At 36.6% G+C, this 13,560-nt stretch overlaps 1 protein-coding gene across 1 annotated transcript in view; it reads left to right on the forward strand.

Annotated features, from left to right (window-relative positions):
• Window positions 1–10,054, forward strand: part of LOC127482841 (large ribosomal subunit protein eL32-like) — a 62,683-nt gene extending 52,629 nt beyond the window's left edge. Inside the window, exon 2 of the mRNA XM_051818453.2 lies at window positions 9,823–10,054. Coding sequence (XP_051674413.2) covers window positions 9,823–10,054 — 232 coding nt within the window. The remainder of the gene's footprint in view (window positions 1–9,822) is intronic.
• Window positions 10,055–13,560: the final 3,506 nt, after the last annotated feature.

The following is a 13,560-nucleotide window of genomic DNA, read 5'->3' on the forward strand; positions in this document are numbered from 1 at the left end:
CTTTGCTTTTCTAATTATGCTTCGAACAAATGCTTGGCTTAAGTGTTTTGTTATGGAACCACTATTTCAATATCTACAGTTTCTTGCTCTTCCCAGTAAGATATATGTATATATACATACATATTTTTCTTTACTAAAAGTCTATCCATTGCCTGCTAGTAAAAATTACAACTTTTCTCCAGTTTTATATCATTAGTTCTTTTATGGATTGAATTAAATTATATGTGTTCTCAATGATACACTTTGACAACAAATATTTGGATGAGGTTGTAAAATTTGGATGTAGACAGTAAAATTTTCTTTCCATGAAGAAATCTTTTAGTCATAAAAGGTGAGGAGGGCCAAAGACTTCACTATTGTTCCTACCCTAAGAAATTCTTTGAAGAGTTTACCTTCTTAATAACTTTCCCTTAGGAGTCAACGTGCAGGAAAAGATTGTCTTGCATCTCTATTGCTTTTTAATACAAATTATGCATTTTCTTTTATGCTACTTTATTTAAACATTTTAATTATAAGAAATTCTTACTTACTTTTCTTTAAACAATTCTCAGGGTTAAGAATTTTGTAAAAAACTGATAATAGGACATGGTATAGTCAACTTCAATAAAGAAAATATTTTTATTGACATGCTTATACTAGAATTGTAGATCCTTCTGACTTCTGGGAGCTCATCCCACCCAACATCCCCTTGTACATCTTCAGACTGTTGGTAGCTTCATTTCGTTAATCCATAGAGATTATTACCCCCATATTTACAATGAAAACCCACAGCCTCTGTTCTGTGTTTTCCATCCAGGCCCCTCTGCATTTAAGTCTCTTCTACAATCTGTGCTCATGGTTCTATCTTCTCTCTTCCCACTGAGATCTCCATGTGTTCCAATTTGGCTTCCATCCCAACTGTTCCTCTAAATCAGCCTTAATTAACTACCAAGAACCCATTGTCTGTCAATCCAGTTCTTATCTAACTTGTTCTCTTGAACATTTGACAATACTGACTCTTTCGCAATTACTTTCTTAATTCCTTTGAGTATAATCATATTTTTATCTTGGATCTCTAATCATTTCTGCTGTTTTTTTTTTTTTTTTTCTGGTACTGCTATCACTTCCCAATGCTGGATTGTTGTCATTTCACAGAACTTGGACCTGGGAGTTTTTCTCTTGTGAATTTTCACATTCTCTACCCTATTTCTCCTGTATTAGCTGTTTGAACCGTTATCTTCATAACAATGGCATTGACTTTGAATCTCATGTGTGTGTGTGTATGTGTGTGTGTGTGTGTATAAATTTACAAGACATTTGCTTAAGGTTAAACTGAAAAAGCCATTATTGGCAAGTGAGATCCAGTATTGTCAGAACATTTTAATTGATTCTAACCCCACATTACCAGCATGGAAGGAATATTTGTCTCTATTATTGGATGTTGATTGTGTTTGTGTGTGTGTGTGTGTGTGTGTGAGAGAGAGAGAGAGAGAGAGAGAGAGAGAGATCATTATGCTTTCTATTCATTCAGTGTTTGCATTCAGGCAAAGCTGCTCATAAGGCAGAAAAAATGGATTATTGGTCTCTTCCTTAATAGATTGAGGAATTTGTTTCTTTACACAAGTAGATGATCCCTATAATCACTGTTTTAAATAATCAAATATTATCAAATTGCAACATTTTTATTGTGTGTATTCTACTTCCTGAAGAAGACGTTTAGATATATTTGTGGGTAGTATGGATTTTTCTGTGATGTGTTCTTTATAATAAAGGGTAAAAAACACGTTATCTTCCAGAAGATGATGCAACTGATTGATTAATTATTTGGTAATTTAGAGACATTGTAAGCACTAAAATAAAATTATGACTTACCATTAGTTTATGGGTAATGAATGTTATTCAGTGATTCAAAGTGTCATGAACATTTTCATTATTTATCATACTTATCAGGTTATCCAGAGAAACAGAGCAAGTAGAACACATGTAAGCATGTGTGTATGTATGCATGCAAAAAAGATGTATCCAACATATGTGCACATGTAATCAGATAATCATGAAAACTGAGAAGTCCCATGATCTGTAACCTGCAGGCTGTATTGCTGGGAAAGCCAGTAGTGTGGTTGTAATCTGAATCAGAAGGCATGAAAACTAAGATATCTGATAGTGTAAGTTCTAGTCCCAGTCCCAGCCTGAAGTCCTGAAAATCAGGAGGACCAATGGTATAAGCCCATGTCAGTAGAGGACGAATGTCCCAGGTGCAATAGTTTCTTCTATTTACGGCTATAACTTAGAGTATTATATTCATCTGCAGGGAGAAAGTTGATCTGTTTTATTCAGTATATCCATTCAGATGCTAATCTTACCTAGAAATACCCTTACAGCAATGCTCAAAAAGAATCTAAGCCAACTATCTGGGCATGCAATGGCCCAGCCTGTTTGACACATAAAGTTAACCATCACATTTCCACATTTGCTAAGTACACTTCAGTCTTTAATTCATGTGTTCACACTCCCTTCCTAAAGCCTGTTTTTTGTGGTGGAACATGAGTGTCAGACCTGAGCTAACTGTGGTAACACCAACCAGTAACCATCAGATTTTATCAAAGCCCTTCAGGTGAAATTGGGGGCAATAGAATAGCAATTCTCTTGCATTGTACTGTTTTAAGGTGACAAAGAGTATAAAAGCTCTACAGTCATTTTGTCTCCTGGTAGGAAGCCAACCACAGAATGAAGAGGTTAATTGTGAAAGAGAATATTTGATGAGTTAGCAAAGCAACCCTCTAAAACCAGTAAGAGTCTTTGAACTCTCCTTGCATGTAAGAAAGCAAATCTGTTGTGTTGCTTAAACTTGTTTGAGTTACAATTTCTATTATCTCAGTTGTAAAGATTCCTGCTATTACATACAGTATTGTCACAAAGTGCATAGCACAGTGGTTGCTTGCACTGGGTAGTGGATGCTATGATGTGCTTGAAATGGCTATGGAAAACACTCTTTACCAAAGTTACCCTTCTCCTAGTTGATTAAAATACAGCAACTCCAAAATGGCGTTAAGTATTCTGATAGAAGCAAGAGAAAAATAATGAAAGAATGAGGACAAATGACAGGTTTTTATGTCAAGATGTGAAGTTAAAAAAAAAAGAACTTTGATTTCAACAAATTCTATACTGGCTTATACTACAGGGGGCTTGTCTATGGCTGAGAGACACTCGTGTTCAGGCCACAGGAGGCTGGGTGAAAGGATGTGTCGGTCTCAAAAAATACAAATTGTGTTTAACTCAAAAATTAGCTCATGAGGCATCACAATATGATTCCAAGACATATTACAAAGCAGTTGTACTCAAAGTAGCCTAGTACTGGCACAAAAATAGATGTGTAGACAAATGGAGCACAACAGAAACTCCTGAAATCAATACACGTGTCTACAACTCACTTATCTTTGACAAAGGAGCTAAAATCAAACCTTGGAGCAAGGAATGCCTCCTCAACAAATGGTGGTGGGAAAATTTGGTTTCCATGTATGGAAGTATGAAACAAGACCCCTACCTTACACCTTAAATAAAAATCAACACAAAGTGGATCAAAGACATAAATCTATGATACAGTACAATCAAATGACAAGAAAATGGTGGGGAAACCCTACAAGGCACTGAAATAGGCAAAGACTGTTTAGAAAATAGCACAAAAGCATAGGCAATCAAAGCAAAAATTGATAAATGGGACTACACTGAAGCTGAGAAGCTTCTGCACTGAAAAAGAAACACTCACCAAATCAAGGGCAACCTACAGAATGGTAGAAAATATTTGCAAACTATGAAACTAATAAAAGATTAATATCCAGAATCTATAAGGAGCTCAAGAACCTCAACAACAGCAAATCAAGCAATCCATTTAAGAAGTGGCCAAAGGCTTGAACAGGTACTTTTCAAAAGAAAAAATTCAAATGGCCAATAGACATATGAAAAATACTAAGAATCAGTATCCATCAGGGGAATGCAAGTCAAAACCACAATGAGGTTTTACCTCACCCCAGTTCGAATGGCTCTCATATAGGAATCAGCAAAAAAATAAAGCTAGTTAGGATGTGGGGAAAAAGGCACCCTAATCCATTGTTGGTGGGAATGAAAATGGGTGCAGCCATTGTAGAAGACAGACTGTATAGAGATATAGTCAGAAAGCTGAAAATAGATTTACCATAGGAGCCAGCAATCCCACACCTGGCAATTTAACCAAGGGGTATGAAATTAGCATATGAAACTGCTATCTGTAACCCCATGTTCATTTCAGCTAAATTCACAATAGCTAAGATATGGAATTAACCCAAGTGTCCATCAAATATTGACTGGATGAAAAAATTATGGCCTTTAAGCATTATGGAATATACCTCAGCATTACACAAAAATGAAATCCTGTCTTTTGCAACAAAATGGTTGCAACTGTTAACCATCATACTTAGTGAAATTAACCAGTATGCAAACGTCAAACACCATATGTTTTCCCTGATCTGTGGTAGCTAATAGAGTATCTGAAATGTAATTATAGGAGTGGAATTGACATTTTAAGATTCGGGGATTGTTTACAGTCCTGTGTCTAGTGGTGAGGAACACTGTTCTGTTTTTTCTCCTCATACTATTTGCTCTAGGGTTCATCTTAAAAGTATAAAGCATACTGAAAATTTATCTTTGTAAAAAACAAAAGTGGGAATAGAAAAGAGAGCAGGAAGAATGGGGGGAGTGAAGGCAGAAGGGAAGGTAGGGTGAGAAAGATCACTATGTTAAATTGGTACATATGGAATGCGTGAAGTTAGAATTTTTAAAAAAAGAAGAAGGAAATGGTTGCACTTCTCCAATTCTATAACCAAGCAATGCTGTAAGTAGAGGAAGATAATTGGAGAACAAAACTAGATGTCAACAATTTGTAATATTTGCAATAAAGCCCCCTTCGTTGGTGACTGTTTTGAATGTTCATGTTCTTTTAGATTAGAGAAATCGAAGGAAAATTTGTGTCTTTCCTTGTAATCGAACAGAATATATATCAGATGTGAAAACTTTTTAAGAAAGGCATCAAACAGTTACAATGAATGAAATCTCCTGAATATTTTTTTGAAAACTGTCATTATCTGGTATAACTGAGAATTCTATTTGAGACTATCAACCTTGAGATTTTTACTTTGTTGAGTCCTTTGGTTTGTTTGAGTGTAGTTTAGGACAAGACCACATTGAAGATCATTTTGTTTCTGTAGAGTGTTTATGACTTGACCATACCCTGCCTATAAACTACTTCCCTACTTCAGCTAATATATTTTCCATTAACTTAAAAGAAAGTTCAAACTTCTTGGCAGATACAGGTTTTCAATGTCAAATGCAACTTTTGCAAGACAGGGCAACACTAAATCACCCATGAGCACAGCATTTGAGTCACACTTAACTTTTTAACTTTATGTTGAAAGCAATATTCACAGGGTTCCCTTTCAATTTATTTATTTATTTACAAGCCTTGTTTTGGAAATAAATAAAAATTAATTCACTAATAAAATCTTTCCCAACTACTAATTACAAGGAAGAAAAGATCTTTAATAGATGAAACCAAAGTTATTATCCAACTTTTCTGACATAGAAATATGTTTTATTTTATATGCTTAATACTTCATTGTTTAAATTTTTTATTTTATTGATTTTTATCTTTAAATAGTTCACATTACTACTTTACTTTTGGTATCTTTTCATGATTAGCTATTTATGTGCAATGATAAAAAGATTTTAATACATCACTAATATTAGACAAAATATGTTAGTATTTCCTGTCAGTAAAAATGTAAAATAACTAATAAAAACCAAATATAACCACACATTCCTTGACAAAATAAATATATTTTTGTGAGTTGCAGGTGCTTCTCCATTAAATTGTACTTACTAATTAATCAGGATTATTACCATTAAATCTTAAATTCTGATATATTGAGTTAAGTCAACAGGAATATGTACATTGTTTTTGCAAAGGAGAAAAATAAATATTCTAGCCTCATAATCTATTACTGTGTCTGTTGAAACTGAATTCTGTTATTTTTCCCTTGAAAGCAGTCAAAGACAATAAAGAATGTACATAAGTAGAATCATTGTATACCAATAAATCTTCATGTAAACAAAAGAGTTTATTGACTGTACTGGCCACATTCAATGGCTTAGTTCACTTGTGATATAGATATTTTTACATATAGATATTAGATCATTTCCTAATTTCTTCATTAAAATATATTCACGAGCTGACATGGTGGCTCAGGGAGTTAAGCAACTGTACGCAATGCCAACATCCCACATGAGAGCTCCTGTTGGAGTCCCCACTGCACTTTTTCCAATCCAGCCACCTGCTAATGCTCATGGGAAACATTGAAAGATAACCCTAACAGTTGAGCCCCTGCCAGCCAAATGGGAACCCTGTATGGAGGTCCTGGCTCCTGGGTTCAAGATGGTTCAATCACAACCCTTACAGCCATATGGGGAGTGAAGAGTATGTCATTTGCTAAAATTAAAAACCTTAAGAAAATATTTATAATAAGATTTTTACATGTATGTAAGAATTCTATTTATACTAAAATTTGTATAGCATTCATTTTATTCTTTTGAGCAATTTCAGGATAGCTCATATACATATAATGAATGCTAATGCAATCAGTGTCAATATACTTTAGTCTGTTCACCAAACTATCTTGAAGATTTAACATTAGGGTCAGATCTAATCAATGTTAAAATTAATGTCAAGTTGTACTTAAACTGCTATAATGAAAATATATTTAAAGCATGTAATATCTTTTTATCTTTATCACATTTATCAGCAAAACTTGTAATATTAAAAAGAGAATACTTCCCATGTTAGCTCTAATGTGTAAAGTGTTTGCATATTGTCTCCATCCTTTCAATAATAAAATGCTGAACACACTGAAAACTAATGACTTTTCCCAGACTAAATCTGAATCATAAGATTATAGGGCAAACCATGATCCTAAAACTGGAATAGAGAGGTAATCCCACTGTCATGCCTGAGCTCTCCTAATCTGGGACAGAAGCTGCCGAGACTATAAACTGGTGGGAATATAAATAGTAATTTTCACAAATTACAGAGATTTCCTGGTGACTACCTTGGGATTGAGAAACACCTGCAAAGCAGTCTTGGGATAGGAGGGCACCATACTTTAATGGACTCAACTTCCAAGAACTTTAGCAGTTTCTTAAAAATTGTTTTATTTTTTATTTGGTAGACAGATCAATGAAGGGAGAGAGAGAGAGAGAGAGAGAGAGAGAGAGAGAGAGAAATATCTTCCATCCACTGCTTCACTCTCCAAAATGCAGCAATGGCCGGAGCTGGGCCCATCCAAAGCAAGGAGCCAGGAGATTCCTCCAGGTCTTCCACATGGGTTCCGGGGCCCAAGCACTTGTACCATCCTCCACTGCTTTCCCAGGATCATTAGCAAGAAACTAGATGAGAAGCAGAGCAGCTAGGAATCAAACTGATCCTCAGATTAGGGATACCAAGTGTCAGCTTAACCTGTTGTGCAAAAATGCTGCCTCCCTCCACCCCACCACCAAATTCTTAAGGTGAAAAAATACTGCATTTATAACCGGAAGGGAAAGAGGAAGGGCCATTATAAAATACAGTTATAAATCTTTTCACTCAAGTTCTACTTTCTATGCAAAAGAATTTTACCAGAATCTATGCAACTTACGAAGAGGGTATTTGCCAAACTCCTGTCACCTCTTGCCTTCCTATCTGAACTAGTAGAGGAATCAAGACTAAAAAAGGACCCACTGAAATATTGAGATTTAAAAATAAGATGATAGAAAAATTATCCTTATCCACATCTTACCTCAGTGCCAACAGGGTTCCAGTTTCATAATAGTGGGTTGCAGATAAAAGTGCTGTGGGGGGGGGGGGGGCGGTGCTGCAGTTTAGTAGGCTAAGGCTCTACCTATGGTACCAGCATCCTATATGGGTGCTGGTTTGAGACCCGGCAGCCTCTCTTCTGATTCAGCTCTCTGCTATGGCCTGGGAAATCAATAGAAGATGGCCACAGTGCTTGAGCCCCTGCACCCACATTAGAGACCCAGAAGAGACTACTGGTTACAGGCTCCTGGCTTCTGATTGACCCAGCTCAGGCTGTTGTATTGATTTGGGGAGAGAACAGTGGATGGAAGACCCGTCTCTCCCTCTCCCTTTATTTGTAACTCTACCACTCAGATAAATAAATAAAATCTAAAAAAACTTTATAAAAAAGTAATACATTACAAGACTTTATCTAAGGAAGAATTCTTGGCAAATCTCGAAGATAACAATAGATGCAAAATTAAAGACACTTGAGGAATTTGAGTATTCTGACCCTAAACCTCTGGCAAACATTAAACAAAACCCAATGCCAGATTAAAATAAACTGTTGTCCAGTTCCTATTATCCAGTACAGCATGTCCATATTTCAACAAAAACAAAATATGCTAAAAAGCCAGAAGACATAATGCAAACATCAGAAGCAGACACAGATGTTGAAATTATCAAACAACAATATAAAGTGCTGTGAGTAACACATTGTGAACTCTAACAGAAAAAATTGGAAGAACCAGATGGGTAATATAAGCCAAAGGATGAAAACACTAAATAATCACTAAGATGAAGCGCAGAATAAAAAATTCTGCAATAGGAAAGAAAAATATATTTGATGAGATCATCAGTAGCTCTCAGATGAAAAAAGAATTAGTATATTGAACATATAACAATGTGAGCTTTCCAAAATTAAATGCAAAGAGAAAAATTAAAAATAATCCTCATAATTACAGGAAAGAACATGTAGGAACTATAGTATAATTACATAACTGGAATATCAAAAGGAAGAGAAAAGAATGGAACAGAAGAAGTATTTGAAATTAATTTAGCCAAGAAATTTCTAAAATTAATAAAAAATGCTAACTATTAACACAGAAAGCTCAGAGAATTTCAGTGGAGAAATTTAAAATCTACATGTAGACACAACATATTCAAATTTCAGAAAGCCGAGAAAAGATGAAACCTTGTGCAGCAGGATCCTAAACCTAAAGAAACCTGGTCAACATGGCATTTGGAAGATTTGTGCTACTCTTTAAAAGGAGTCCAGATAAGTAAAGATGCCCTCCCAATGCCTTCCTTTTTTTCTTTCTACTGGCATGCTTCCCACCTGTACTTCTAACTGATGCCTCCCCCTTTATTAGGCCACTCCAGGCTGCAGTTAATTTATTGGCCAACAGTTCCTATGGCCGCTCCTGCTGGATTTACCTGGAGACACAGGGCTCATCTGGGGAAGCATGGCCAACCTCTCCAAGAAATCCCCCCTCTGATCCCTATCCTGGTAGGGATTAGCACAGTGACTGGAGTGGCAGGATTTGATACAGGCCCAACAGGGGCAGTATCAGCAAACAATATGTATACTAGCCTCTCCTCTGAACTGGCTGGTCTTAACACCCAAATAGCAGCCTTTCTCTTCACTCTCCAAAATCAGATCAATTCTTTGGCTGCAGTTTTTCTCCAAAACTGACGAGCATTGGACATGCTAACTGCTGCTCAGGGAGGCATCTGTGCCATGTTCCAGGAAGAATGTTGTTTCTGGGTCAATCAGACTGGACAGGTACAATCCCAAATTCGTACTTTTCTGGACAAAGCCAAACAGCTCCAGGACCAGGCCAAGCAGGGCTCGGATTTCTGGCCTGACATCTGGTCATGGAAATCCTGGATATTTCCTCTCCTTGGCCCAATAACTTCTTCTGTAATCTTGCTGCTTCTCATTGGACCCTGTGTTTTTAATGCTTCATTTGTTTCGTCTCTATCAGAATAAAAGCTGCCAAACTCCAAATGGTCGTCAGACAAGGCTTCCAGCCCATTCCATTGGACGACCTGAGCAGCCCTTTGGACCAAACAGGACAAGTCTTTCCAAGTCCACTGTCACACACCATAGGACAGATAACAAGAAGAAATACCCATATCCTTCTTGACGCCCACATGTCAGCTTTGAAGAAGCTACAGAAGATGGAACTCCATTCTTTATCCCAAAAAGAATTATGAGTATGTTAGGTAGGAAGTCAGAAAAGAGCTTATGTGTGTGTGACAAAGGCCTAAGGAGTTGACATATAGGTCCAGCATCCACATCTCAAAGTCACTCGGATAACCTCCCAGGTGCACCCCAGTGTTTGCACTTCAAACACCTTGCCCCTTCTACCAGCTAACCATGCTTCCTCTAAGGTTCCTCTAAGGTGGGGTGATGCCAGCCAGGCTTCCCCCTGTCTGATAACTTCAGGGGGAAATCTCAGAAAGGAATTTTCCATATTTACATCCAAAAAGTCCTTTGTTCCAGGAAGAGAAGAAGCAGGAAAGCAAGACCCATCCCCTTAAATCACCCCAACCTGGCCTCAACCGGATGGCGCACTCAGCCCTCTGCCTCTCTGCTGAGCTGCCCACCTGGCCTGCCCAGGTGTATTCTCTCCACTCAACCATGTAACCTCGCTCTCCCCCAGTCTGAGTGACTGGGCACTCTCTCAGGTTCTGTCTGGAGAGGTGCCCATCCATTCTTCCGGATGTGCCTACCCTAATAAACCTTGATATTTTGCTTTCCACTTTTAAAAAAAATGAAGTCAGAGAAATCAAGAATAATAACTATTCTAGATTTCTCATTAAAAAAATGCAAGAAGAGAGTGAAGTATTTATTGAACTTAAAGGAATAAGCTATCAACCTAATCAACCTACTCATCTTTGTCCACCAAAATATACATCAGGAATAAAGTAGAAATGGAGAATTTAGCAGGAAAAAAAGGAGAATTCATAGCTCATCTCCCTAAAGAACTGCTGAAAAAATTAATTGCAGGTAATGAAAACTATGTAAGTTAGATACTCAAATATACATAAAGACAAAGTGTCAGAGGATAAACAAATGTGGGTGATAAATGTGTTCTATTTTTGTGACATAATGGTAGAAAATAGTTGCTTATAATAAGAACAATGCATTTCATGATTATGGTATACTGACAAGTAAAAGATGACAATAATGACATAAAATGTGGAAGAGGGAATTAGACTCTTTAGAATTTACGTGCATTGTATGCAAAACTTTATTGCATTATTTGAAAGTGGACTTAAAATAGGTAACACTGTACATAATAAATTCTATGGCAACTTTAATTTTTAAAAATTGATTATTATTTATATTCCAAGAGAAGAAATAAAATGGAATAATATATAATACACAATTAAAATTACATGAGACAGAAAAGTGGGGAAGGAAAGAAAGTGATTAAGAGCAATAAATTGACAACAGTCAAAAGGTGAATTTTTTAAATAAGCTAATTAAAATCGTCTTTTCAGAGCAGAAAAAAATAAGATCCAGTTGTACTTTACCTTAAATAAATTTACTATAAATACTCACATGGGTTAGAATTAAAGAGACAGACATACCATGCTAACAATAATGTAAAAAAATATTGAAACAACTGTTTTAAGAAAGGGTAGACTTCAAAGCATAGAACATTGTTAATCTAAAGATATTAAATAATGATAAAGATTCATTTTTGAAGATAAATAATCCTTAACATGTTTTTACCTAACAACAAAATGCAAAAACTGAAAATCTACAAGGACCAATAGGCACATCTACTGTAATAGTTGGAGATTTTCTTATTATGTCCAGTTTGCTATTGTAAAAATATCCTAAACTAGGTGGAGGAAATGAAAACAAATTTGTTTCTCCAAGATCTGGAAGCTGGGAATCCCAAGATCAAGGTTCTGACAGGTTCAGTATCTGATAAGGACCCAAGCATCCAGTTTCAGAACTGGACATCTGGGGATCAGCGTCATGGCCTAGCAGGTTAAACTGGAATTTCATGTGACCACTGGTTTTCATTTCACTTGTGATCCAGCTCTCTGATAATGCACCTGGAAAAGCAATAGAAGACAGCCCAGATACTCATGTGGATCAGCCAAGACCAGCTCTGGCCTGTATCCATCTGTAAATTTTATTTAAGGTAGCCATTTGTGGAGTTAACCACCAGTGGATGGAAGATATCTCTGTCTCTCTCTCTCTTCATCTTTCTCTTTCTTTCTCTCTCTCTCCCTCCTTCTCTCTCTGCAAATCTGCCTTTCAAATAAATAAAATAAATTTTAGTAGGAAAAAATGGACAGCTCTTCTTTGATTGGTCCAATGGTGGAGGGTGGAAGGGCAAATGAATTTTTTAACTCTACCATTTGGGGCAAGTTAGATTGAGCATGTGCCGAACTGTACATCTCCTCTCTCTCTTGTTCTCTTATATTTAACAGGGATCACTTTTCAGTTTAAACACCTAAGAATAATTGTGTGTTAATTAAAGAGTTCAACCAATAGTATTAACTAGAACAAAAAAAACACTAAAAGGGATAAAGTATTAAGTAGTTCATAAACATTCAGGACAAGGGCTCATCAAGTCATTGTTTCTCATAGTGTCCATTTCACTTCAACAGGTTTCCTTTTTGATGCTCGGTGAGTTGTCACAGATCAGGGAGAACATATGATATTTGTCCCTTTTGGACTGGCTTATTTCACTCAGCATGATGTTTTCCAGATTCCTCCATTTTGTTGCAAATGATCGGATTTCATCATTTTTTTTACTGTTGTATGATGTTCTATGGAGTACATGTCCCATAATTTCTTTATCCAGTCTACTGTTGATGGGTATTTACATTGATTCCAGGTCTTAGCTATTGTGAATTGAGCTGCAATAAACATTAAGGTGCAGACAGCTTGTTTGTTTGCCAATTTCATTTCCTTTGGGTAAATTCCAAGGAGTGGGATGGCTGGGTTGTATATATGGTAGGGTTATATTCAGGTTTCTGAGGAATTTCCAGACTGACTTCCATCGTGGCTTTACCTGTTTGCATTCCCACCAACAGTGCATTAGTGTCCCTTTTCCCCCACATCCTCACCAGCTTCTGTTGTTGGTGGATTTCTGTATGTGAGCTATTCTAACCAGGGTGAGGTGAAACCTCATTGTGGTTTTGATTTGCATTTTCCTGATGGTTAGTGATCCTGAACATTTTTTCATGTGTCCGTTGGCCATTTGGATTTCCTCTTTTGAAAAATGTCTACTGAGGTCCTTGGCCCATCTCTTAAGTGGGTTGTTTGTTTTGTTGTTGTGGAGTTTCTTGATCTCTTTGTAGATTCTGGTTATTAATCCTTTATCTGTTACATAGTTTGCAAATATTTTTCCCATTCTGTCGGTTGCCTCTTCACTTTCCTGACTGTTTCTTTTGCAATACAGAAACTTCTCAATTTGATGCAATCCCAATAGTTGATTTTGGCTTTGATTGCCTGTGCCTCCGGGGTCTTTTCAAAGTCTTTGTCTGTGCCTATATCTTGCAGAGTTTCTCCAATGTTCTCTAATAATTTGATGGTGTCGGGTCATAGATTTAGATCTGTAATCCATGTTGAGTGGATTTTTGTGTAAGGTGTAAGGTAGGGGTCTTGCTTTATGCTTCTGCACTTGGAAATCCAGTTTTCCCAGCATCATTTATTTAGACTTTCCTTACTCCAGGGATTGGTTTTAGAT

This window comes from Oryctolagus cuniculus, chromosome 4 (assembly GCF_964237555.1).
Source record: "Oryctolagus cuniculus chromosome 4, mOryCun1.1, whole genome shotgun sequence".
NCBI classification, from domain to species: Eukaryota; Metazoa; Chordata; class Mammalia; order Lagomorpha; family Leporidae; genus Oryctolagus; species Oryctolagus cuniculus.